The sequence below is a fragment of the Sesamum indicum genome, linkage group LG3, assembly GCF_000512975.1.
Source record: "Sesamum indicum cultivar Zhongzhi No. 13 linkage group LG3, S_indicum_v1.0, whole genome shotgun sequence".
Classification (NCBI taxonomy): domain Eukaryota; kingdom Viridiplantae; phylum Streptophyta; class Magnoliopsida; order Lamiales; family Pedaliaceae; genus Sesamum; species Sesamum indicum.
Window position 1 is genome coordinate 1451397 of NC_026147.1, and position 11849 is coordinate 1463245.

General features: G+C 36.5%; 2 protein-coding genes across 5 annotated transcripts; both read left to right on the forward strand.

Moving 5' to 3' along the window:
• On the forward strand, positions 454 to 3538 carry LOC105157069 (protein trichome birefringence-like 10). The gene is made up of 4 exons (XM_011073363.2): positions 454 to 1207; positions 1643 to 2032; positions 2262 to 2420; positions 2658 to 3538. Exons 1-4 carry the CDS (start codon positions 810 to 812, stop codon positions 3031 to 3033), a joined length of 1323 nt encoding a protein of 440 aa, XP_011071665.1. The 5' UTR covers positions 454 to 809; the 3' UTR covers positions 3034 to 3538.
• On the forward strand, positions 6617 to 11690 carry LOC105156969 (probable inactive receptor kinase At4g23740). Of its 4 annotated transcripts, none has more exons than XM_011073244.2 (6): positions 6617 to 6762; positions 6946 to 7100; positions 7377 to 7476; positions 8676 to 9200; positions 9389 to 10306; positions 10854 to 11690. In XM_011073244.2, exons 4-6 carry the CDS (start codon positions 8999 to 9001, stop codon positions 11531 to 11533), a joined length of 1800 nt encoding a protein of 599 aa, XP_011071546.1. In that variant the 5' UTR covers positions 6617 to 6762; positions 6946 to 7100; positions 7377 to 7476; positions 8676 to 8998; the 3' UTR covers positions 11534 to 11690. The 4 variants fall into 4 exon arrangements, with proteins under 4 accessions (XP_011071546.1, XP_011071547.1, XP_011071548.1 ...); XM_011073245.2 differs by having other exon boundaries at positions 8689 to 9200; XM_011073246.2 differs by having other exon boundaries at positions 8692 to 9200.

Genomic DNA, 11849 nt, shown 5'->3' on the forward strand with positions numbered 1-11849 from the left:
TTTTGCAAAGTTGAGATTATAAATTGATACAAAAAATAATTTCGACGACAAAGTATAAAAATGAGCATGAATGTCAAAATATAATTTACTCTTTCAAATATACAGATGACATGGATTTTATTGTCTTTATAACACAATAAAATATAAGATAAAGTTTTAAAATATAATAAAAAATAAAAATGAGAAGTTGTAATTATGTTCGACTTTATTAGTGTACTCCCCTAAAATTTAGTATAATTATATATAAATTTTATATATTTTGAAAAATTATATTTTATACCCCTAACTTTTATTTATATTTTATAAATAAATTCTCTGTAGTTAAAATTATTAAATTTGCTAATAATAATAAAAAAATTTAATAAAAAATCATATTTATCTCAAATTAATTTATTTTTCATATATTGCAGGTAAAAGAAAATCTTCTGTAGCACCATCACCCCCACAATCCATAACTACGTTTGCCCACTCTCAAACCATCTCTCTCCATTTCTGCCATAACTGTTACCTCTCTCTCTCTCTCTCTCTCTCTCTCTCTCTCTCTTGTTTATAACTGATCAGACGTGCAAGAAACAATGCTACAATAAGCAGGCATTACTCCTTCAAGAAGTAAAGGAGCCAAAACCAAAAGAACCGAAACAGGAATCAAGAACACGCACTGCACACAGTGGGTATGACAGTTTCAGTTGCTGTCTTGCTTGCAACTACGGCTCTTTAGTCTTTCCTCCTCTCTCTCTCTCTCTCCTCTTTCATGTACTTCAGGAAAGAGATAATAAAAAGACTGAATCTTGACTGAACAAGATTGAGAAATGTGCAGTATCCCGTTTGTGGGGAACCCCGAGGCTAAGTTCTTGGCAGATTTTTGCAATAAAGGGACGCGTTTCAGGCTGTTTAAGCCCTCGCTGGGGATTTTTGGATTGATGGTTTGTGTGATTTTTGGCTCCCTTTTGTGTTCACAGCATGAGAGGTTTCCGGGGATGAAAACTGATGATGGCGGGGGCGGGTTTGATAGCAGGAAAAAGATTGATTTTTGGAGTGGTGGGTGTGACGTGTTTGATGGTGATTGGGTGTGGGATGATACATATCCTCTGTACCAATCGAGGGATTGCAGGTTCTTGGATGATGGGTTCAGGTGTTCTGAGAATGGGAGACCAGATATTCACTACACTAAGTGGAGGTGGCAACCCAGAGATTGCAACTTGCCCAGGTTGTCTTGTTTTCCTCAGCCTTTTTATAGTATTCATACTTTGATTAAAAACTGTAGTTCAGAGAGTGGCAAGGTACGATTGAGCTAATCTTGTATGGATTTGATTGGCCTTTTTGATTCTTGATTCTTGGTTATGAATATGTGTAGTTTGAGGTATTGTGTCAGCTACTTGTTCTTGTACCAGTAATTTGTTTGTAGTTTGAGGACATTGTAGTCTAAATCGTTCGACGTTTCTCTCCATATCACTCTGGATACTCTGTTCTGTCAGTGGTTTTTCTGATATCAAGACTTGGTTTATGTAGTAAACTTCTTCTGGGAACTGTATTCTCTTGATCATGTTCTTATTTGATCCATTCGCAACAAAAGTTCTGTTGGCTGTTTGCTGTATTGCTCTGTGTGTCTATTGATTATGGTTATCGGTTGATTGTAACACAGATTCGATGCCAAGTTTATGTTAGATAAACTGCGTAACAGACGTGTAGTGTTTGTGGGAGACTCAATTGGAAGAAACCAGTGGGAATCGCTTCTCTGCATGCTGTCTTCTGCAATTGCCGACAAGGACTCAATATATGAGGTGAATGGCAACCCCATCACCAAGCACAAAGGTTTCTTGGTCTTTAAGTTTATAGATTATAATTGCACCGTGGAGTACTACCGTGTTCCGTTTCTCGTGGTGCAAGGCCGGCCTCCTGCTGGAGTTCCATTAAAGGTTCAAACTACGTTAAAACTAGATAGAATAGATTGGAGTTCATCACAATGGAGAGATGCTGATGTGCTTATATTCAATACCGGACATTGGTGGAATTATGAGAAGACAATAAGGGGGTAATCTCTTTTAACTGTGATCTCTTTATATATACCTTTTTACCTGGGATATGTTGAATTCCGGCTTAATTTTCATTTCGGGTCGTATCCTTGATGATGCATACACTGTTAGTATTCATTATGAAAATCTCTAAACCAAGAATGTTTTCTTCTTCTCTTTCTTCTTGGAGTATGTTGTGTGCGATTGTTTTCCTTCTGAATTTGCTGATGAACGTTGGTTGATTATCAGAGGCTGTTACTTCCAAGAAGGTTCAGAGGTGAAGATGGACATGAGAGTTGACACTGCATACCGGAAGTCCCTTGAAACGGTTATAAGTTGGGTACATCGCGAAGTGAATACTACCAAGACACAGGTCTTCTTTCGGACATTTGCTCCTGTGCACTTCAGGTCTCGTTCAAGCTCTTTTTTTTGCCTGAAATCTAGTAATGTTATGCATATCGTACGGTTATATATCCATCAGTACTTCGACATTCATTCCAACAGCAAATAGTTACTAATCTGGCCTTGTGGTCAGAATAAGCCTCTTAACTTCCATCATCTTACTATCTTGATTGCCTGTTTGTTTATCTGTCAAAAGCATGTTTCCTATTCATTTTGAGTGAAAATCGTAAACGTTTTTCTCAGCGGTGGAGATTGGAGATCAGGGGGAACATGTCACTCGGAGACCTATCCTGAGCCAAATTCGTCTTCGGAACCATCCCACACATTGACAAAGTACACCATATTTGCCCAAGTAGTTTCAGCTCACACCAACACATCCAATTTCAGTGCTCTACATGTACTAAATATAACTCACATGTCATCAAGAAGAAAAGACGGGCACTCTTCTTTGTACTACTTGGGCCCAAAGACAGGCCCTGCACCTATCCACAGGCAGGACTGCAGCCACTGGTGTTTGCCTGGAGTGCCCGATACGTGGAATGAGTTGCTCTACGCCCTCTTTCTCAAGAATGAAGCAACTAGAACCTCAAATTCATCGGTCTTTCATGAAAAGGTATGATGGTTTGCTCGACGTTGTACATATATAACCCACACAGTGCAAGAAGACACCATTTTTGAATTGATGCATGAAGTTTGAGTTCATTGAGCAAGGCCAAGATCATTTCCCAGTTCTTTTGAGTTTTTGTCGAGGATTTTGACCTTCGGGTATATAGTAGAACTGCAGATGGCTGCATTTTTCGATTGATTTCAGACAGAGTCTTGAGTTTAGAGGTGCATTAGCAACAAGTTCATTCAAGAAGACACATCAAAAACAAATACATATTATACATTCCTTTTCCTTTTGCTTCCTTTGAGCAGTGCTAGAGAAGTTGCAGATAATTTGTATAAACCAGTACATTCTGCTGTACTAATTTGAAGAACTCTACAAATGTAATGCAAGAGGAGAAAGCATGCATACTTGATGTGAACTTTTACTATGTGCAGCTACCTCTGTTGTCTGAGGGTTGTGGGATGGGATTCTTGCAACATCCCTCATTAACATTTATGCCTCCCCTCCTCGGACACTAATATTGATGCACACTCGATCCATGTAAATAGTTTAATTTGTTTTAATTATCTAGGAGATAATTACACTCTCTTCTTATGAGGTTTAGTGTAATTATACATAAATATAATTTTTAATAATAGAAGGTTTACGTGTAATTACATTAAATCTCAGGAAAGGGTGAGTATAATTGTCTCAATTATCTAATTATAAAGAAAGCGGAAAAAAAAATGCATTTTTCTGTCCCGAAAATCTTCACTTTTCCATAAAAATAAAAGTTGGAATTTTTTCAACACATGATCAATATTTTTCGATGAAAAGTGGCTCTCGGAACTAAAACCGTCGAAAAAATTAACATATGATTTTGGTCCAAAAAATATAGTCCCTCTATCCTGTTGAACGGAAAGTGGCTCTTAGTACCAAAAATGTAATCCCTGTATCCTATTGAACGAAAAATGTTAGAGCAAAATTGTATTTTCGTGGCATATAATTGTTTAAAAAATATAACTGTGGTGTCTGATGAAAAAAATATATATGTAAAATATTCTTAATTGTTTAGAAAATTTAAAAAAAAAAAAAAGTAAAAAAAGCAACTGGTCCTTCTGCCTTATCGTATTCTTCACTCGTTTTTTGTGAAGTCAAAAATACCCTTCATGATAAAATAATTAACATATTCAACTTTTTAAAATTTATATTAATTAATAAATTATTATTGTTTTCTTTCTTTCTTTTTTGTTAATGTAATGTATTGGTCTATATGTTTTACTCTTATTTATAATATATTTTAAAGTATGAAAGATTATTTATTATATGAATGTAAATACAACGTGCCACAATGGCTAATATTTAATAAATGAAGACAAAGATATCGCAATCACTAAAGAACATATGAATTAATATCTTTGACAAGGTTAATTTTTTTTCGATAATGTAAATTTCATTAAATAAATTGTAGTACATTAGTACAATACAACATGAAAGGCTAGACAATCACCTCGACAAGTCAAGGGATCCGCCGTAAACGAAAAAGTGCACAAGTACTAATAAAAGGAGGTAAATCAACACTAAGTATCCATTGTCGGACATATTCAATAATAAGTTTTTCTACGGAAGGTGCCTCGCATATTGCTCCATCAAATCGTCGAAGTGCGCTCGCGCCATATACAAGAGAACCCAATAGTGCATGATAAGAAGTCGAGATATAATGTTTTCCTCGCCACCTTTTTGCTGCCCACAGAACGTCGATAGTCCAATCACGGTGAGGTTAGTCAAAACGCAGGGTGCGGCAGATTACCCTGAAGCAGTGTCTTGAATAGGGGCAATGAAAGAAGAGGTGATTGTGTGTTTCATTAGCCCCTTCGTTACACAAGACACAAGTGATACCCAAGTGAGATAGCCAAGGCTTATCAACTGTAGAAAGCTTTCCAAGAATGGTGAGCCAGAGGATAAACGTATGGCGAGAAATCTTGAAAGAGCCCAAGAGTAGTGAAGACCAGCCTACCTTGGTACCTGCAGTTTTGTAAACCTGGAGTAGCGTAGCCGATGTCAAAGGCCCAATCTGTGATCGCCAAGAAATACGGTCAATGCTCCCATGGATATGTGGGAGAGTATGGAGGATCTATGGACAATGAATATCCGTAATATGGGGCCATTGCCATTGCCCATCCTCAATTACAACAGCAATTGTATCTGTCAATTGCATACCCGTGAGTTAATGGCCATGTGGAAATTGCTGGAATGGCCATGTGGAAATCACTGAGTGCAGTGTCGAATCAAGATATAACTTGGGTATACCTTGAACACGTGTTGAACATGCTTGTTGATATGTCCGACATGTTTAGATTTTTTTTATATATAATTTTAAAAGGTTTTGTGTGTCTTTTGAAAAAAAAAAAAAAAGAGAGATTGGATAAAAAAGAAAAAGAACCCATTCACTCCTTGCAAACTAAAAATTTTGGGATGAAATTACTGAAGATTCAAAAGATGATCATGATGATTTAACTCTTTTGGATGATTAAAAATTTTTGTTGGGTACTTTGAATAACAAACTGATTATGTATATTTTTTAAGCCATGTATTTTGATTAAGAATTTAGATGCAAAACATACTTATTTTATATTTTATCTTGATTATTTTTATATTGTATATTAAATTTTATGAAAATTAAAAATATATATAGTAAAATAATATATTATAAATAGCCGTGCTATTACCATATTATATCCTAAGTTTTTGGAATTTTCGTGTCATTGTATATGTGTCCATGCATTGTAGTAGATTATTGTGAGTATAGAGGGTTTTTCCTTTTTATATATACTAGCTATTGTAGCAAGTCGTTTTTATGTGCATATAATAAGTAATCTTTCATACTTTAAATATATAATGTAAGAATAAATATATAAAATAATACATTACATTACCTTAAAAAAAAGAAACTAATTTATCAGTTAATTTAAAATTTTAAAAGTTAAATAAGTTAGTTATTTTATCAATTTAAGGTATTTCTGACTTTATAAAAATTAATATGGCGGTGTCATTAGGTCGTTTATAAACGTGGGGGCCTTTCTTTTTTATATGTATAAATATAGATGAAAAATAAAATAATTAAAGAAAAGAAAGGAAAAACAAAATTCTACTTATTTGAAAATTCTTTCTGGATTTCTCTGCCCGAATTTGAGGTCCAAATGATCATATTATTGGGCCTTGATTCTGAAGAAAGTGGCCCAATCGGAAGTTGAATACGGCTGTATTTGAACGTTTTAAAGGTCAATTTTGTTACCGTTGGGAATCCTCCGCGCCAATATGAGGTCAATTTTGTTACCGTTGGAAATCCTCCGCGCCAATATGAGGTCAATTTTGTTACCGTTAGGAAATCCTCGGCGCCAATTTGAGATCAATTTTGTTACCGTTGCAAATTGTTACCGTTGGAAATCCTCGGCGCCAATTTGAGATCAATTTTGTTACCGTTGGAAATTGTTACCGTTGGAAATCCTCGGCGCCAATTTGAGATCAATTTTGTTACCGTTGGAAATCCTCCGCACTGAAACACTATAAAAAGGAACACCCCATCAAATAGAAATATATACGAACAGATGTAGAAAAATAAATTAGTGCAGAGGAAAAGCGAAGGGGCGCCCACATGCCCTTCTACTCTAAGAGCGGCGAATGTCCTCATCGTATCCTGCGGCCGCTCTCCTCCGCCGACAGCCCTCAGCCCTCAGCCACCGTGTCTTCTTCGCTAAGGTACTTCTTGAGAGTTATCAACTCAAAGCAATTCTTCTTGCATTTTGAACTTAAGAGTATCTTTGTTTTTAAATGAATCTGTCTTTCCATAAATCTTTTTTAAGATTACTGAATTCTTGATTACACTGTCTTGATCTTTTGTTTTCTTTTTTCTATTTGGATTTCTCGGTTAATTATTTGAAGGTTCTTGAATTTCGATGATCGCGTGGGTTCGCTTGTTGTCTTACTACTGCCGAGGATGAGGGTACAGGACTTTACATATAAAGATGCCGGTGTAGATGTTTATGCTAGTTCAGATCTTGTCAAGAGAATTGCCAAGATGGCTCCTGGAATTGGAGGTATTGAGGGATATTAATACATATTGTCCGCACTCACAAACTGCTCATTTTATTTGTTATTGGTGGTGTTGTCTTTCAAGGCTTGTTTCTTGAGGTAGATGTAGCTTTATTTATTCCACTTTCATTTTCTGTGTCTTTTGAATTCTATGTATATTTCTAGTTATGCTTCCCTTCTTTTGCTTTGGCGATATGCTTATCTAGTCTTTCCTCTGGGTCCAGTTTGGTCGTCTTTTTCCATCTTAGAATATATTTAATCACTTTCAGTTGCTTTCATAGGGGATACCATTTTGGTGGCTGGTACAGATTTTCTCAAATCTGCTGGGGGAGCCATCCTGGTGTATTGGCTGATCGTCCTACCATTGGGATAAGAAACAATGTGAGTCTAGCAATAATATAAATGCATGCATGTTCTGTTTCAGAAAAGCTCTTTGCTAATTCTATATTTTACCTGTGTGAATGCATTGGCAATGATTTTCTTTCCGTGTAAATTGCTCCAACGATTCTTGGTTCATGTAGGACTTTGATTCTGAAAAGTGTTGGCTGCACTTGTTAATTAATATATGTAGCTATACAATCGATACGCTGATTCCTGAAACCCATATTTATTTCAGTTGGTCAGTGTATATCTCTTGCTAGTGCCATTAAAATTGTGAAGTTGTCTTGTGAGTTTTGTGTCGCAGAACCAATCGATTAAGTAAGATGAGTATTTATAGGTGAAATTTCAACAGTCTATAAACTGGAATTTTTAACAGCATTCAAAATAAAATTGGTCCATATTGAACTAACTGTGAAGACATCTGGTTTTCCTTAGCTCTTACACATGTAGCGTTCAATTAACAAAAGGGGTGTCACCTATCTTGATGCATCATTCTCCTGAATAGGCGTAACATGCATTTTTTTTTAGTGTACTTATTTGATTCTAATAGTGAGTCATTTCTATGAGTAATGAGTATAGCTTATTCAGCCTTGTTTATTAGAAGATTGAGGGCTAGTCACCTTATAGTGATAAGAATTGTGTGGGAATTGCAAGGGTTAATTAGGATTTAAATGCTCAATTTGGAACACTTGTTGGCTCATAAAACTATGCTTTTTAATATATTTTCATCTTTCCTTTCTTCAAGTTTCTAACTAAAAAGTAACTAATGACCCTATCGATTCTTCTATGCTTATTTTTTACCCATATTTTGAAATCAAGAACGACTAAAATCGTACAATCCCAAATTTGTTGCTCTGATTTCTTTGAAAAGCCATGCTATCACGATTTTGGTATGATCCAATTATAGAGTTGAAACAATTTGGAGAATACACATTCTCTCTTTTTGTAAATTCATTCTTGGTTCACTTATTTGTGTTGGGTTTTCTTCATGAGCTTGCTTTAAATTTTTTGTTGTTATTACATTTGATATCTTTGTATGAATTTACAAAAAATAAAAGAGATTGTTTAAGTTAAACAATAAATTAAGTGTTATGAAACAATGATTTCTGAATTAACTCTGTGATTTTCTTTTCTTCATCTTCTTTTTCTTATTTTCTGAAAAGTCAATGTCAACTTGTTATTTTAATACAACGACGTAGAATATTGTAACAGCAGCTGGGAGAGGCTGGTTGCTGCTGTTTTGCGAAAACAGCAGCTGTGGGAACTTTTTCATGATCACTCCAGGAGCCCTAGCATCCGCTCCGAAGCATCGGACTTCAGTTCTAGCTTCAATTCAAGTTCTCCCCTTCACGATCTCGCCTTGGACTTTTCAGGGCTTGGAAGTTTTCCTAGGTCACGTAAAGCGACCCGAAGGCTGGCTCTTGTTTCAGGTTTTAGTTCTGGTTTTGATGTTGAAGATGTATTCCTGGCTTCAGCCGTCTTACTTGGGAGGGGAACTTTTGGGACTACTTACACGGTTGCAATGGAAAATGGGGTAAAAATTGTGTTGAAGAGATTGAAGTCTAGGAATATTTCAGAACAAGAGTTCAAAAGTCAGATGGAGGTTGTTGGAAATGTTAGACATGAGAATGTGGCTGCCCTAAGAGCTTATTATTCTTCGGAAGACGAAAGGCTCATGCTGTGTGATTATTACAGTGATGGGAGCGTCCATGCATTGTTACATGGTATGTTGAGATCTGCATCTTGACTTGATATTTTCCCTGTTCTTTATTCATGCTAAGAAAAATTCATTTCTTATCACCTGTAATTTCTCTGTGGGATGCATTTTATTTTTATCTCACTTCAATCTACACAATGGCCACAGATTAAATACGAAATGTGAATAACTTTATGCTTCTTCTCGTGTTTACAGGACAAACTGGTCAAAATAAGTCTCATGTAGACTGGGAAACCAGGCAGAGAATTGCGATTGGTGCTGCAAGGGGTATTGCTGCAATACACGCACAAAATGGTGGGAAGCTTGTCCACGGAAACATAAAAGCATCAAATATTTTTCTTAATTCTCAAAAGTATGGTTGTGTATCAGATCTTGGCTTGGCGACCATGGTAGAGACAGTATTCATGCCAACTGCAGGGTACTATGCTCCAGAAGTCAAGAATGCTAGAGATATATCCCAAGCATCAGATGTCTATAGCTTTGGGATTCTGCTACTTGAACTTCTCACTAGAAAGTCCCCCGCACACATCCCTGGTGGTCCTAAGTCTGTTGACCTAGTGAAGTTGGTTACTTCTGTGAAAAGCAAGGAGAGGGCTGCTAAGGTATTTGATGCAGAACTATTGACGTATCCTATGATAAGGGAACAAGCAGTGATAATGTTGCAAATAGGAATAACATGTGTAGAAAAATCAAAAAAGAAGAGACCAAAAATGCTTCAAGTAGTGAGGATGTTAGAGGATATTAATATAGTGAACCGTGGAAGTACAGTGAATCCACAAAATCATGTTTCCTTAAAAAGAAAACTTGAATTCTTTGAGGATGCTAATCCTAAATTTGAGCTTGAGGATTTGTTAAGGGCTTCTGCTGAGGTGCTTGGGAAAGGAACATTCGGGACTTCTTACAAGGCAAGATTAGAAAATGGAAACACAGTCATGGTGAAGCGATTGAAGGATGTAAGTGTATCATTTGAGGATTTTCAGAAGCATATGAATGTCATTGGGAAAATAAGGCATGAGAACGTCGACAAACCAAGGGCATACTACTATTCAAGAGATGAGAAGCTCTTGGTGTATGATTGCTATGATAAACAGAGCTTATCTGATTTGCTACACAGTAAGTAGAACTAAAATATGGAGCATCTGGTTTACTTCATTTGTCATGTGAAGGGTAATTTCACCAACCAAAGGTTCCCGTAAATTTTCTTTGTCTATGGCCTTGTGATTGCTTATGTGACGTTTTCCTCTTTTCTTTGCTGACATAAACTTGATACTTGAAATTAGTTAATATATAACCATCATTCTCTGATCCGTATTGACGAAATTTCAAAAGCTCCTTCAGTTTTTATATTTCACCATGGAGCACAGGCACTTGTTTCAACCTAATGTCGTCACTATTGCAGTTGACTTGCATTTTTTGCCGCAGTTACCTACACTAGGCCATTGGCAAATTTTGTTGAAAGCAATTTGGGAAATGGCTTTTTTGCTGGCAGATGCTAGATTCCAATAATTCATTGCTGCAGGTTGTGTTTCAAAAATTGGAACTCAATTCCATTTCTGTAGTTTCTACATTATGATTAGTCGAATTTATTATGCTATCCAAGCACATTGTATATCTGACCAACTAGTGATCTGATAAACACGCATTCTCTTTAACTTTGCAGAGAAAACAACTTTGGGTTGGACACCTTTAGATTGGGAGACCCGCCTGAAAATTGCAGTGGGCGCAGCAAGGGGTATTGCTCACATCCATGGACAAGGTGGTGAGAAGCTTGTACATGGAAATATAAAATCCTCAAACATTTTCCTCGATGGACAAAGATATGGGATTGTCTCTGATGTTGGATTGACAAAACTAATGAATCCAATCGGCTGGTTGGTTATGTGGTCTCAAGGCTCCTATGCCCCAGAAGTTATAGAGACCAGCAAGGTGTCTCAAGCTTCTGATGTCTACAGCTTTGGAGTTGTGCTGCTTGAACTTCTCACAGGACGGGCATCTTCTCAAACAACCATGGATGGTGATGGTGCCATCTCACTAGTTAACTGGGTTCGGACTGTTGTTCTCGAAGAATGGTGGACGACCTCTAAAGTGATGGATGTAGAACTTCTGAGGTATCCAGGTGAGGAGGAAGCAATGGTACAAGTCCTGCAAATAGGATTGGACTGTGCTGTCACTAACCCGGAGAGCAGACCAAGAATGGCTCAAGTGGTGAGAATGTTGGAGGAAATCAGTGGCATCGAACCAGCGGATGAGTCGAGATTGGAAGATAGATGGGAGCAACCATCCATTGAGTCAAGATTGGAAGATCTATTGGAGGATCTGTTGCCCACACTCATACCATAAATAGTGGTAGCACATCAGGACATTTCCTCATTGAGATTGGAAGTTGTGAACAAGTAATTCGCTAGCGCCTTGATGTTGTGCCTGGAAAATTAATGTCTTTTTTATTCCTTGATAACATCTTCTTGATAATGTTAAATTCATGTCTCGAATTTGATTGTGTATGATGTGTTCTAAATAAAAATAAACAAGTCAGTATCTTTCTTTCTTTTTTTTTGTTTTGTTGAAATCCCCAACTTAAATTGCTATTTTAGTTCCGTATAAATTAAAAGGACTCTTTTAAAATTTTTCATAATTACAGATTCTTTCTTATTATTTG